The sequence below is a fragment of the Chenopodium album genome, chromosome 21, assembly GCF_948465745.1.
Source record: "Chenopodium album chromosome 21, dcCheAlbu1.1, whole genome shotgun sequence".
NCBI classification, from domain to species: Eukaryota; Viridiplantae; Streptophyta; class Magnoliopsida; order Caryophyllales; family Amaranthaceae; genus Chenopodium; species Chenopodium album.
This window is the reverse complement of record NC_137854.1, coordinates 13,554,376-13,570,672: the sequence shown is the minus strand read 5'-3', so window position 1 is coordinate 13,570,672 and position 16,297 is coordinate 13,554,376. Positions and strand designations below refer to the sequence as shown.

Genomic DNA, 16,297 nt, shown 5'->3' with positions numbered 1-16,297 from the left:
CAAAAGCACCAAAGTACCGGCACAAATATAGAAGCAATGATGAATAATGATATTAAGGGTCAATAGGTAAAGTGATTCTTTGGCAATGTCTCAACATAAAGGGAAATTGTTTAGCGGCGAAGTACGGTCGTGACGAGGTAGTGTCACAAATGGTGGAGATGGCGAAGCAAGGCCACCTTCGGCGATCCCTCAAGGTAAAGAAGAGATTGTCTATAGCGGCGACATACTGCTGTGGCGACATATGGCCACACCCAGGAAGTGACGACATACAGTTATTTTCGATGATGTTCCCGAAATACTGTGGAGGATTATCACCAAGAATATTGAAGGCGACGACATATAGTTATCTTCAACGATGGCGTTCACGAGGCACAGTGGAGGTTGTCACAAACAACATATGAAGCAACAGCAAAACGGTTACCCCAGAGACGTGTGCTCGACGGTGCAAGATACGCGTTTCTTAACTCTTTTATCTGTTTTAACTAATGATTAGTTTGCAGGTATCGGCGTCATAAGAATGATTTGGAATTGCAGAACATTTTGAATCATTCTCCGTCCCTATCGATACTTTGACTCTCGTTTTTCGAAACATAAGTTTCTTCAAACTCAGTCAAAGTGGGGGCTTCTGTAGACACCCATTTGTGTCTCCCCAAAACCAAACCCAGTGATGAATGCCTTGTGCGTTGTGTTATTATCGAATTAGGTGAAAGTGATTCGAAAGTCTAGTGTCGCGGTTTAGTTTTAATTAATCTCTTCTCTCTCTATTTTTTAAAATCACTTTATTTATTTGAAAACATCCATTTCAGTTTATTCAGGTCCATAATAAGGGTCTAATAATGGTGTAGTTGGATGGGGCTTTAAAAGACCTTTCCAACGATATATTATAAGCCCAATTCCGATGAATAATGAGGAAGTTATGGCCAAAATACTAAACTGGGCCCGGTGCTTTATTTTAATACGGCCCAATGATCTAGAGGAGGGCCCAATATTAATTACTATTCCTAAAATTATTAGGATTAATTATAGTTTTCTAGAAGTTTCTAGAAAGTTCTTTTTAATTCTAATATTGATAGGATCAATAATTAATTATCTTTAAAGGTTTTTTATTTGGAATAAAATATTATTTTGTTATCTTAAAATATGTATTTTATCTTCTGTACGGATTCCGTAGATCAAGTTGATTAAAGATCGGATTCCGTGTGAAGAAAAACGCGCTTATACAGGCTGTCGCCAGACGACAAGTCTGTCGCCGCGCGACAGACCCTGTCGCCTCGCGACAGACATTGTCGCGTCGCGACAGAGTTAATTCCTGGCGACAGCGTGGAGTTTTATTCCTTATCAAATTCCGTGATTTTCCGGATTATTTTCGTTATAAATAGCGTCCGAATTCCTGTTTTCAGAATCATCAATCACTATCAATTCTTATTCTTTTCTCTCTTGAGCAATTCATGCTTTCTTTCTCTCTTTTTCTAAGCTAGTTTTAAATACAATATTCCGCATTCACAAGATCTTGAATCTCTTAACCAAGTTTGAAGTTGCCTTCGCCCTAGACGTGCAAGGTTGATAATTTCTGAGGGTTTGGTCCAAATCTAGTCTAAACTTTATTTAATTTGATTTCAATTTAATTATTTAATTATTATTCTTTATTATTTCCATTGAAGTTTACTAACTTGTGTATTTTGTTATTAGAAAGAGGTACGAGGCTTCAAAGTAAGTAGATTAGCTTACTCCCTATTTCTTTCACAATGTAGATTGCATGCTTATTATTGTTTATAATTCCTAGTATCATGTTAGGATGCCTTTAATGCTTTCTAGTATCATGTTAGGATGTTATTTAATGCCTTCTAGTATCATGTTTAGGGTGCCTTTATTATTTCTAATAGCATGTTAGTACCATGTTAGGTTTAAAGCTTTGATCTTTATTGCTTAGTGACATGCTAGGATTTGTTATTGATCTTGTTAGTATCATGCCTAGGATCTTGCTATTATTATCAAGCTTTATTATGCCTTATCATGCTATTATCGTTATTATTATTTATTGCTTATTATTATGTTGCTTGATTATATTTTGTTATTGCTTGATCACACCTTTTATGATTGTTAAAGGGAATTTGTACTTGAAATCACGCTTAATAAGATAATTAATAATTTGGTTTAGGCTAATGTGATTTTAACTCAAGTGATCGCCAATAATAGAATTATTTGTGCATTTAATTTCAACCAACATAGATTAAACAGGGTAGGTTTAATATGATGTTTGTATGTTATTCGAAAAGCGCACATGAATACGAGCAGAACAAAGTAGAGGCCTATTTTATAGGGCGGGTCCTTTCTTTTGTAGATTGGATTCGTACCCTCATCCCCGGACCCTGTTTGGTTCAAGACCTTATGGAGTAGTTGATGGTCCTTTTGGATTGTCTTTTGGGTACAAGTTCCTTAAAACTTGTTGGCGACTCTTTTTGCTCTTTGTCTTTCCCTTTGGAACGCCACCGTACTTTAGTGTATGATCACAGTGGGGTTCAAGTTTGGGGTTATCTTAATGCTTGAAATATTCCCTACAGGGGTTCAGATCAAAGAAAAAACTGGTGGAAAGGAAGGAGGACAACCTTCAGAAAAGGTTGTTAAAAAGGGAGTTCAGAAGAAGGGAAAAGAAGTTCAGAAAAAGGCTGAAGAAGTTCAAAAAAAGGACAAAGGAAAACAAGTTGAGAAGATTGAGAAAAAGAGAAAGAGAAAAGTTGATGAAGATGAGCTGATTGATGACAATGTAGTGAACTTGAGTGATGATGAGGAGGTTGAAGATGATAAGCTAACTGTTAGAGTGGGTCATGTTAAGTTCATGAAGTTTGTAAGTAACTTAACCCCACTACAAAAACAAGCAGTTGAGGATATGGGATTTGGGGCATTTCTTTCTGTGAATTTGCCTCAAAATGATGCAGTATTTTGTGCTTGGCTGTTAAAACATTTTGAAGAAAACAGCAGCACTCTATACTTGCCACTTAACAAAACAGTGGAGATCACTGAACAAGATGTTCAGATTGTATATAGAGTACCTAGAGGTAACAAAGTTGTTACAGAAAAAGAGCCAAAGAAGGCAGAAGAAGAAGATGAAAATTTGGAGTTAGTGACACCATTGATGAGGTGGAGGGAAATGTGGGGGTGCAAAACTGGAAGCCCTAGAACACAATGGATATTTGAGAAGTATGAAAGTGAGGAAGAAAAGAAGAACAAGAGGGATCAGCAAGCTTTGCACAGGAGGAAATATGTCGCGGCAGACATAGAGTCAAAAGAGAAGAACACAAGGGAAGTAACTGAAATGTTCAAAATAGATTTCCTTGTGCTTGCTGTGAACTCAATGATGAAAACAAGCCAAAACCTTCACTGCCACTACAAATTCCTACAATCAATTCAAGATTGTGATGAAATAAAGGAATTGAATTGGTGCAAATATGTGCTACAAAGTCTGATTTCCACAGTACCTGAGTGGAAACAAAACACCAAGGGTTTTTTCAAGGGACCACTGCCTTTCCTGTTGGTATGCTTCTGACTTTTGTTATTTTAAATTTTTTGTTCATATTGTATTGCATAATGTTCAAAAGTTATACTTATTAGTTCAAAATTAAAAAAGGCATATGATCAAAATGTGTTTGCCTTATTATAGCATTTAAATTATAACTTTTATTCTTATGTTCAAAAGTTTTTGTATGACTGTTCAAAATTTAATTTCTTATTTTCCTGTGTTTGTTTAAAGGTTTTTTCTTATGAGTGTTCAAAATTTTAATGCAATATATTAATATGTTAAAAATTCAAGGTTTTTAATTATGTTTGTTCAAGATGTTAATGCATATCTTGGTTTCATTTTTTTAAAAATTCGTAATGGAAATAATGTTTTGGTAGCTTTTGTCATGGCACAGTTGTTGTATTGTGATCGAGTGCAAAAAAGAGGTATTGAGCAACCAAGGACATACCCAATAATTTCAGCTTGGAATAGAGATATGATTCAAGAGAGAATGAAATTAGAGGGAAAGTCTACATTTGGATTGGGAAGTGTGCTACAAAGAATTCAAATACCTGGACAGCAACAACCAAAAGTTCAACAACAAGAAAGTGCTGAATCATATGAGAATTTGCCAACCAAGGTTCATTTTATTTTCTGTTCAAAATTCTTTTCCAGTAGTTCAGATTGTTATGAAACATGTTCAAATGCTTTCGTCAACTTATAATGAATTATAAATTCAGTCATAACATCATTAAAGAATACTTTAAATTAAGTCCATTTACTTTTCTGTTCAAATTTTATTTATAATTGTTCAGATTGTTATGATAAATGTTCAAATGATTTAGTATAAAGTTCAAATACTGAAGAACACTTTAATACTTGATAATCAGATCAGTTACATATTCATTCTTTATATTTCTGATGTTCATCAACTTATAATGCATGTTCAAAATACTGTAAACTTAAGTGAATTATTTTATATTGAAAACAGGAGGAATTTATGGATGATTGTCAAGACTTTGGGAACTTGTGTTTCAAAAATGTCTGAGAAGTTGAAGCTAGGGAAAAATATGTTCCCTAACAACATGATAATCAAAAGTGTTGAAGGTCTTATTGGGAAAAGAATGAGTGATGCTTCCAATTTGAGTGAAGATGAGGCCTTCTTTGGAACTGAGGCTTTCTTGAAGGCTATTGATCAGATTGAAAGAGAATATTTGGAGAAGAAGGAAGCTGAGAAAAAAGCAACATAAAGAAGAGAAGCTGAGAAAAAAACAGAAAAGGAGAAAAGAAGAGAAAGAGCAAAACAGAAGATGGGGGAGGATTATAGCGTGGAAAGTGCTTTTGATTTTGAACTTCAAACTCCTCCAACACCAACTGCTCCTTCTCCAATGGAAAGTGCAGATCAAGGGGGAGAGAGTACTGTTGTTGGGAAAAGTACTCTTGACCTAACACTTACCATAACAGAGGAGAGAAAGGTCATGAGAAAGAAGTGCCTGATATCAGTGGAAAGGGAAAGGCAAAGGAGGTGCCTTTTGAAATAGCAGCAGCTGATGCACCTGGAAAGTCAACAGATGTGCCTTTTGAAGACATATTTGATGATGCCACTAACTTTACCAATATATTTGAAACCAATGATGCAACACTTGATGATATTTTGAGGAACCTACTTTCAAAGGATTTTCACTATCAAGGGTAACGTAATTCTATCTGAACATCTAAGTGTAATTTTTTGGGTAGTAGGGTAGTAAAGAAAAAGAAAAACATATGTAAATATTTTGGAAGTAATGTAACGAATCTGTAATTTTTTGGACAACTAGGATAGAAGCTGAAAAAGTCAGCATAAATATTTTGGATGAAATCAGAACAAGTACAAATAGATATGTAATTATGAAGTATTGAATGATATATTTACTATATTATTTTTCTGTGTTCAAATAATTGTATTATACGCTCATATGTCTTTGTTGTATGTTCAAATCTACAGATCTAAAGAAGAAGTAGGAAAAGAAAAACAAGTTTCAAAAATCAAAGGGGTAACTGTATAAAAGCATATATATTCAATAGAAGTTCATTAGCAATTCACATACAGTTCAGTTATATATACGTATAGTTCAAAAAAACTAACAATACTTTTATATTATTACAATAGACCAAAAACAAAACAGGATGTGGATGCAATCAAAAGACCACGAAGAGAAGTTACAAAATTTCCAGCTTGCCTAAAATCCCCATTCATGATTAAATATGTGGATTTGTTCAAAAATATTAGTGTAATGCAAGCAACTTTATCTGATTATGCGTTCAGTGAAGGTCCTAAAGAGTAAGTTTTCTAAAATAATTTCATTGTTCAAAAATTTATTTACTTTGTTCAAATATTTATTTATATAATTCAAATAATAAATTGAAGCTTAACTTAATTTTTTATTTTTTTCTTGTATTGGCAGTGAAGTACTGTACCATGATGGAGAAAATAGTGTCAATAGGGAAGAAATGAGGACACTTGGAACAGATGAAGAGGTGGACACTGCAGTTATCGATGCTTGGGCTCATATTCTGAACACCAAAGGCAAAAAACATAGCATTTTCTTCTCCACAATGCCATACGTAAGAAAAACTATATTCAAACCTTATTTAATATTTTTCTACAAACTATTCAGTATATTTTGACAAGTGTTCATTATATTTATAATAACTGTTCATTATTTTAATGGTTAATTGCAGTTGATTGTCTGCACAAACAATGGTGAAAGTGTGAACACCACAAAAGAAGTAAGACATGAGAAGTTTGTTGAAAGACTGAATTATGAAATGGCAAACAGTGATATCTCAAACACAAAAAAATATAGGGAATTCTTCTTTCCCGTGGCTGCATTTGGTCATTTCTACTTGCTATGTATCAACAAGTACAATAGCACAGTTGATTTGATTGATAACAGGAAGCTTCCAATGAATATCAAAGCATCTACCAAATATGAAGATAATCCTCAAAAAATGGTAAATTACTAAATTATTTTTTGTTCAATTTCTTCTTAGACTGTGTTCTATATTGAGTTGAGATGTTCAAAAAGTATATTTTTATGTTTTACTGCTAGAAGCTTTTGCATATTTTATGCGAACAAAGGATTATACAGGAAGCGATGTTGCTAGAGTCTTAAGTCTCAAGACTGATTTAATCAAGATGAAATGGAGAAGCAATTTGGATTCTAAAAATTGTGGTGTTTACTTGATGAAACATATGGAAACATACACAACAGAGCCTTTGGTAGAATGGAATTGTGATTTGAAAGCAAATAATGTGAGTACCAAAAATACTGTTCAAATGGTTTCTTGTTATGTTCAAAGAATTTCGTATATTGTTCAAAATTATATAATTTCGGGTTTAATGTTCAGGTTGATCAAATAAGGAAGCTTAGAGTTCAATATTGTTCAGAAATAATATTAAGCCCCACCAACAAAGAAGGATACAGAGTGAAAATGGCAGCAAAAAGAAGAATGGAGGAGAATTAAAATTTAGATTTATTGACCATTTCAAAAGACAGTGATTTTATGTAATTTGTTTGAATTTGGTGTTTGATGAAGACAAATGTTGTTTGAATTATTAATTTGGATTGAAATTGACTTATATGTAATATTTGTAGTAAATGTTGACATTAACATTGTGTTCAAAAATTAATCTTTAGTAGTTCATTTTATAAAACATGTTTGTCAATATATAATTTGATTAAAAAATAATAACAAAAACTTTATCATGCAAAAATTTTCAAATATATTGAAAATATATAAGAATTTGAATATTATTACATATTGAAAACCTATGAAAAAGTGTTCAAATATATTGAAAAATTATGAATTTACTTGTCTTGTCAAAAATTGATAACATTGCATCATAACTTGAAACATTCGAAGATCCAGAAGCATGAGACCCTTCATTCCTTGCATTGCGACCGGCATCAAAATACTAAAAACACAAAAATTAAAAGAACAATAATAAAAAAAAAAACCAAAATTTATATAAAAAAACAATAATACAAAATAAAAATGTTCACACTTACTTGAGCCCATTTACTAGTTTCATATCGAAAACTTCTGTTATGATTCACTTCAGATACCTTCCTTTTTTTAGCCTGAGAACCACTTGAAACCTAAAAAAAAATATATAGTTCAGATTATAATGCCTTAAGTTCAAATTAAATGAAAGAAAGTTCAGAACAAAAAAGTTACATTTCTTGCAGAAGACTGAGAACCAGTTGCAGGAAAATTAGTTGAAACATGATGACCATGAACCTAAAGAAAATTAAGGTTAGTTCAGAACTTAAAGTTAATAGTTCAAAAAAAACATTTGTCAGTTCAATATAAAAATTACATTTGACAAAGGTGGCTGAGTAGCTCTTGAAAAAGATTTTGTATTTTTAGCTTGAGGTCCAGATACCTAAAACAAATATAATATATACACACACAAACATATAAATATATTATCTTCAAAAAAAGTAAAAAAAAATATTAATAGTAAAGAAGTTAAATTTACAGAGGAAGGCTGAACATTTGTTCTTGGAATGGTTTTTGAAGCTTTTGATGCTGATGGCTGAGAAGAATAAGGTCTTGGAAAGTTATTGGATGATTGACCTTCAAAAACCTACAAAAGATTAAATATAGTTCAAAATCTGAAAACAAAAGTTCAAAAATAATCTCAAAAAGTTCAACAAAAAAATTACATTTGATAAAGGTGGCTTAGTTGTTGGAAAAGAATTTGAAGCTTTAGATGAGGATGGCTGAGAAGAATTAGTTGAAGCTTGATGACCAAAAACCTACAGGAAATTAAAAATAGTTCAGAATCTGAAAACAAAAGTTCAAAAATAATGTGAAAATGTTCAGCAAAAAAAATTACATTTGATAAAGGTGGCTTAGTTGTTGGAAAGAATTTGAAGCTTTTGATGAGGATGGTTGAGAAGAATTAGTTGAACCTTGTTGACCAAAAACCTACAGGAAATTAAATATAGTTCAGAAACTGAAAACAAAAGTTCAAAATTAATGTCAAAAAGTTCAGAAAAAAAAAAATTACATTTGATAAAGGTGGCTTAGTTATTGGGAAAGAATTTGAAGCTTTTGATGAGGATGGCTGAGAAGAATTAGTTGAACCTTGTTGACCAAAAACCTACAAAAAATTCAAGTTAATTTAGAATAATAAAACAAAAATTCAAGAAAAAATTAAAAAAATTAAACAAAAAAATTACATTTGAAAAAGATGGATGAGTAGCTCTTGAAATATTTCCAGAGGAAGGCTGAACATTAGTTGTAGTTGAAGCTTTTGATGAGGATGGCTGGAAAGAATTAGTTCTTGCAAAATTGTTGGATGATTCACCTTCAAACAACTACAAAATTAAAAGGTTCAAAATATAACATAGAAAGTTCAAAAGAATGACAGTTTAAGTTCAAAACAGAATAAAAATTACATTAGCTGAAGATTGCTGAGTAGATTTAGTTGAAGGATTACTATTTTTGAATCCTTTTCCATTTGAACCTTGAGAACCAGTTCTGAACCCATCACCAAAAACCTACAAGAAAAAAAATGAAATTAAACATATATAATACAAAACAGTTCAAAAAAGACAATTAAAATATTTTTTAAAAAAATACTTACATTTGTTGATGAAGAATGAGAAGCATTGTTAGTAGCTTTACTATTTGTACTCTGAACATTCTTTTTCTTAGAAAGTACAGAAAGATTTGGTCCTTGTGTTGTTGGATGTGAATAAACCAAAGGATCTCCATCATCATCTAAAACCTACAAAATTTTAAAAAATTATAAGCTGTTCAATATGAAAAAACAAAAGTTCAAATACAAAAAACAGAGGTTCAAAATTACCTCAACAACTAATTTTTGGACAGTAGCTCTGGCTTCGTCTTTGTAATTATCTACTTTCTTTTTCCAACCCTTAGCTTTATTACATGCTTTCTCAACAGTACTCTTTGGCCTGTAGTTCCTCTCACCCTTCTTCCAAGCTATTTTTGGATTGTTTATGAACCCTTCTTCATCACAAACTTCTTTAGCTTCTTCACCAACTTCAACCTCATCAATATGAATTGGACCCATCACACTTTCCACCTTTTCACGTAGCATTTGAAAAGTATATTCAACTTCATTTCTTGCTAAAAGATCATCTTGACATGATGTCACTAACTGAACATACTTCCTAACCATTTGAACTCTCCAAACAGCAAAAGGGACAACTTTAACATCTTCACATGGCTCTTCATCAGAAACATGACTACACATAGCCTTCTTAGTCCACCTCTTCACTATATACTGTTCTGGTATTTTTTGAACACAGTGAATATTATATATACGAAGAGAGTGTCCACATAACAACCCCATCTCACTCCAATACTTACAAGTGCAATTGATGTTAAAGGTGAATTTCTCATAAGTAACTTCATACCTTATAATGTCCTTATTTGGCCTCCAAACATAATAACAAATAGTCTCATCATCTTCATGCTTTCGCTCTTGACAACATGAAATACCTTTTGCAAATTGATCCTCAAATACCACATACACAGAAATAGTATAAATCTCCCTAGCGTGTATGAGCAAACTAACATTAGCTACTGCAAGATGACAGTTACCCCTCAGAAAACGGAAATCTTGCTTACTTTCTTTACTCCTCCATTCTGATATAACATCAAAAAAAGTACTATAAAAGTCACTCAAACCATCTGTTTTATTCAATCTATTAGAAACAGAATGATTTGTTGTTTCACTCCTTTGGGATGACAATACTCCACTCGAAAAATAATCCTTTGAATAAGCAGGGCACCATTTCTCTTTGATATCATACAAGTGATTTAACCAATCATTTTCTGAACACTTGTATTTTGTCATCATTCTATTAAAAACAAAAAACAAGATACCAATAAACAAAATAATAATATAGAAGTTAAAAAAAAACAACAAAGTTCAAAATATATTACATACAGTTCATATATACTTGTTAAACAAAAAGAGTAAACAGATTGAAATTAAATAATTATTAATTCATATATAAACAAGGTTCAAATCCTAAAGAAATAAATTCAAATAATTAACAATAATGTTCAAAACGAAATAAGTCATGTTAAATTCAATAAAATTAAGTCCACAAATATGTAAATATCTGAGTTCAAATTAAGACATAAGAACTTCAAAATATAAAATGAATAGTTCAAAGAAAATTAAAGAAAGCTTACCTTGGCCAGTAATGTTCAAATTCAGCAGGACTTTCACAGTACTTGAGCAAATAATCAAATACTTATGGAAACCCTTTCAATATTCTGAGCCCTCCTATATTGGTCTTTGAATTCTCACCGAGGTGCCAAGTACACAAACGGTGCCGAGTGCTTGAAAAAATTTCTCGTATTGCTGCAGCAATTGAAGGTGCTTGATCAGTCATTAAGGTTATGGGGTGTCGACATTCTCCCATAGATCTCATAAAAGCCTCAAACAACCATACAAAACTGCTGGTCTTTTCATCAAGAACAAAACCCATTCCAAACATCACATTATTACAATGATGATTCATACCAACAAAAGGGGCACAAATCATGCCATATTTGTTGGTTCTATAGGTAGTATCGAAAACCATCAAATCACCAAAAGCTTCATAATCCCTTCGCATTCTTCCATCCCTCTAAAATACACTACAAAGCGCATGATTTCCATCAACCTCAAACTCATAATAAAAGTCACTCTCTTTGGCTTGTCTTGCAGAAAATGACTTGATCAAAGCATTACAATCACCACCTTCTAATCTGCCAGCTTTTTCAGTAGCTAAAGCATTGTAAACATCAGTAATAGTGTAGCATAGATTAGGAGATCCACCAACTTCTTTCCTCAAAGCACGAAGAGAATCCGTAACCCTAACACCACTAGCTTTCATAGTACTTATGAACTTCAAATGCTCACCTTGCATTTTCCTTTGAGACCTAAGGAGATGTCTTTTCTCAACAGGTATCATAGCATGATTGTGATCCATATTGTGTTTAACAGCAGTCCAAACACCTTTCTCATCAATAACAAAATCAATATAAGCTTCACAACATGTACGATAATCCAACTTAGAATACTTCTTAGGCACCTTAGAAGAAGTATCCTTCAAACCAGCATTTGAACACACATAATTTCTGCCTCTCCAAACACTTGAAGTACCAACATATCGAACTTTCCCTTTCCTAATACTAAATCCATGCCGAAACGCATAATCATTGTACATTTCATATGCCTCCGCATCACTTTTGACTTGTTTCCACTGCAATTCAGACTTTTCACTTTCCTTATAAACAACTTCATACTTATAAACTGCAATAAACAAACAATATGCATAACCAACATTATTATAGTTCAAATATAAAAGAACATAGTTCAAATAACAGAATAAGGTTGTTCAAATAAAAGAATAGCATGTTCATAATTACTTGTACAATTCTATATTAAAAAATATACAGGATCAAAGGTTCAATAAAATGAAATAAAGGTTCAAAAATAACATGACAATGTTCATAATATATTTAAAGACGAATAAAACGACTAATACAAATATAAAAGAACATAGTTCAAATAACAGAATATGATTGTTCAAATAAAAGAATAGGATGTTCATAATTACTTGTACAATTCTATATTAAAAAATATACAGAATCAAAGGTTCAATAAAATGAAATAAAGGTTCAAAAATAACATGACAGTGTTCATAATATAGTTAAACTACGAAAAAAATGACTAATACAAATTATAAACAAATAATATTCATAAAATTCAACAAAATATGATAAAATTAATCACAAATTAATAAATTCCAAAATATAATTTAATTAGTCCATCAATTAATAAATTGAACAATAAAACTAATTAAACCTAAATATTATGCAATGTACAAAAGCACATTAAAATTCATAAATCAGCAATCAAATTCAAAACACTTTGAACAACACATACGTATATCTAACAAATTCTGGACATAAATTGTTCAGCAAGAAATTAAAAGAGGCGAAAGTTCAAAATCAAGAATTAATGAATAAATTAATCAACAAATGGTCAAAATCATCACAAATTACTAAAATACTATTGCAGAATCATATTAATCACAATCTAATAAAAAATTACAGAAGATTAAAAATAATCTCATCTCCATAATAAGTAACTTTAAAAAACCTAATTATACAATGAATTGTTCAAAAATCAAATTGAAAAAACCTAATTAACAAAATAATCGAATTCAGAAATCTTACCTCCACTCTCAAGAACTTCAGGCACAGAAATCAAATCCATGGCAAAAACAAGATTGAAGAACAGAGCAATCAACAATGGTGAGGAAAGCACTGAATAAATCGAATCGAGAAAGTAATTTGATAGAAAAAATTGATGAGAGAAAACTAGAGGAGAGAGAAAATCGACGAGAGAATATTTTCGAATGATATTTGAAAAGGAAGAATGGAGAAATAAGGAAGGAATTGAAAATGGAAAGAACGCGCGAAAGACGTTGCAAAATAAGGAAAAGAACAGCTAGGTAAGTACGTAGAAGCTACGTTGCAGAAGCTAATTGGTGGTGCACGTAGTTCTGTGTGCACAAGGGTGCATATTATAATTTGCGATGAGGGATGGAAAAGTAAAGATCAGCCCACCGCCCAACCCAGGATCATGGTAAGCCCATCTTGGCCCATTACTCTTAAGGCTAGGCCCAAAGTTATAGGCCCATTTGAGATGCACAACCTTGTCCTTGCCTTTTGTACTTTAAATTTTCAATTTCATAAACATTAGATGAACCCCATGCGATGCACGGTTTGTTTCAATTTTTTAGATAATTTTTTTAATATATATATATTTATGTGCTAAAATTTGTTATGTATTTAGACAAAATTACTGATATCAAAAGATAATATTTTATATTTAATTAATTTAAATTGGGAAATCTCATTCGCCAATTTTGTTTACAGGTCATTTAAATCATTTAATTCTAAACGAAATTAATAATCTCGTATTTAATTGGCTACCACTAAAATTTATTATTTTACAATGGCGCACTGAATAAATTAAATCCTACGTGACTCTCTAAAAACTGGGGAAACAAACTCCCCTTTAAATATATATATATTAGATTCTACTTGTACTATTTTGAGTTACACTTTTTTTTTTCTCCTTTGGCCACTAGTGTTATCAAATTTACCCAATTTTGTGTTTTTCTCTGATCGTTCTTTATGTTTCCACGCTATATTAGTTTTTTTATTTTAGTTTGTATTGTGTTTTGTACTTGTATAAATATTGGTGGTAGTTAATGTGAATGTTTGTTTGGGCTGATAAATTAACATCGGAGTGGCAGATAACAAAAAATTAGTAATGTTTTTTCCTTTCACCAATGGCCTAGACAGCCCATGGGTCGGCCTAGCCCTCGAGGCCTTTTGGACCTAGGCCATGCTTAGGCCTTAGTTTCAAATTTTGATTCCCGACCCAGCCGAACCCATTAGTGGTGGGTCAAGCGTATGCAATTCTAAAGCTCATGGCCCTCCCAACACCCTCTTTAGGAGAAGAAGAATTTTTTATACGTAGTATTTTCAATCCATTGAAATATAAATTATATAGCAACATATAAATCATAAATATAGTGTAAAATTAAGTTAAAAGTAAGGGACATGATCCCATGATTATTAGATCATGCTTGACAATAACCCACTAAACTTACTACTACTCCCTCCGTTCCCAAATGTTTTTTACGTTTTCATTTAGGGTGTTCCTTTTTATTCTTTACATTTAGTATCTTTCCTATTTTGGTCATAAATTTTGGACAAAATTACCCTTGTTTTACAATTTTTTTACTCAAAAGTCCTTATTTTTTCATGTGCTATTGTACTTTTTGTACTACTTTAATAGTTTTTCAACACTTATTATTACTTTCTCTCTCCTCTCTCCTCTAATTTTTTCACCCCACATGCTCAACATTATATTTTTCAATAAAAATGTGCATTCAATCATTGAAATATTCTAATATACCTCAACATTACACAATTTCTTAATTACCGCGGATAATTCCAAACGTAAAAAACATTTGGGAACGGAGGGAGTATTATATTTTTACTAACACTTTAAAGAGTATATCGTTATACTCTATGAGTTTATTAACCATTAATAACTAACAATATGAACCAAATATTCTAACACACTTCTTGCTTCAAATTGGGTTACAATGACTATCTTTTTTTTTTTTGACGGGAAAAGAGCAAATATTATTACTCAAATGCAGAGTACAATGACTATCTAATCTTCACATCTAACCTCAATAAAAATTAATCACTTTTGTTTAAATACATGAGCCATTTAATATAGCCTTTTTTTTAACCACCCCTCCAGCACCAATTACATTCCATTGCACATCTTACTTCAATTTCATTGTCTCGAGCACATAGCTTGTTGCTAGGGGTGTCAATTCGGGTAAACAATTCGGATTTGGGTTGGGTTTATGAGTTTCAGGCTATAACAAGTCGGTTTATATTCAGTTGAAATGATTAGCAGGTCGGTTTGGGCCGGTTTTGAAAATTATTGGATCAGTTCGGTATTGTTTTTTTTTTTTTAATTGCGGTTTCTATTCGAGTTGGGTTCTAATCAGGTTGGGTTGTTGTCGGTTTGGTTCATAACCAATTTGGGTTGAACCAAGTCGGTTTGAAAACAAGTTTATCCAATTTAAAGTGGGTTTTGGTTCAAAGCAAATTGGGTCCTAATCGGGTCGGGTTGTATTAATCAGTTCGGGTCATAATAAGGTTGGGTTAAATTGGGTCGGTGTTAAAATGGGTTTTGGTTAGAAACAGATCGAGTGAAATCGGGTTTGGTCATAATCAGTTTAGGCCGTAATCGGTTTGGATTGAACTTGGCCGGTTCGAAAATGAGTTTACCCAATTTGAAGTGGGTTTCAGTTAAATTATATCGGGTTAAAATCGAGTCGAGTTAGTCGGATAACGGGTAGGAACGAGTCATGTTATAATTAAGTTAAGTCATAAATAAGTTAATTTTATCGAGTAGTGGGTTGAAACGGATCAGATCATCAACATATACGAGTTGTAAACGACTCAGTTACAACGGGTTACAGGTCGTAAACGGTTCGGTCTCAACGGGCTACGGGTCATAAATGGTTCGGTTTCAACGGGTTACGGGTTGAAAACGGTTTGGTCGCAACGGGTTACAATAATAAAACGGTTCGGTCGCAACGGGCCGGGTTACGGTTTGGAACGGTTCAGGTTTATCGGATTTTTGTCGGGTTTAAACGGTTTTCGATTTAAAATATGTCGGGAAACTATCGGGTTCAGACGTAATTAATTCGAGATTTTTTCAGTTTCGGGTTGTACGTAACGGTTTGGCTTGATAACGGGTCAGGTTAGTAACGCTTCGCACGAATTTGGTTCAGTTTAGTTTGGGGTTGAAAAAAATTGGGTCGGGTCGATTTTCGATTTTCAAAAAACATGTTATTAACAATTCAGCTCTCTTTCAGATCGATTCAAAATAGACGAGTTTGACGGTTCGGGTCAGATGCTGACAAGTGACAACTCTACTTGTTGCATCTTGTTTTTCTTATTAAATATTTTCTTTCTATATGAAAGCTCCCTCCAGCCAGTAGGTACCTGGACGGCTTTCGGATCTTGAGCATGTTAGGAGGATTAGGCGGTATGCAGTCGAGTCGACTCTCTTTTTACTAATAGCACAACTATGTGATATGGCGTATAATTTGATTCTTTTGACGCATTATCAAATTAGTTATCAACATATATACTAATACTCCCTTCATT

General features: G+C 32.4%; 1 protein-coding gene across 1 annotated transcript; it reads right to left on the bottom strand.

Annotated features, from left to right (window-relative positions):
- Positions 1–11,160: 11,160 nt before the first annotated feature.
- On the bottom strand, positions 11,161–12,797 carry LOC145600457 (protein FAR1-RELATED SEQUENCE 5-like). The gene is made up of 2 exons (XM_081656348.1): positions 12,758–12,797; positions 11,161–11,828 (listed from the first exon to the last, which is right to left on the bottom strand). The coding sequence occupies exons 1-2, from the start codon at positions 12,795–12,797 to the stop codon at positions 11,161–11,163; spliced, it is 708 nt and encodes a 235-aa protein (XP_081512474.1).
- Positions 12,798–16,297: the final 3,500 nt, after the last annotated feature.

Coding starts and splice junctions, on each gene's coding strand:
- LOC145600457 (XM_081656348.1), bottom strand. CDS start 12,797: ATGGATTTGATTTCTGTGCCTGAAGTTCTTGAGAGTGGAG. Junction 11,829..12,757: donor TGAAGTTCTTGAGAGTGGAG/GTAAGATTTCTG, acceptor TGTTTATTGCAG/TTTATAAGTATGAAGTTGTT.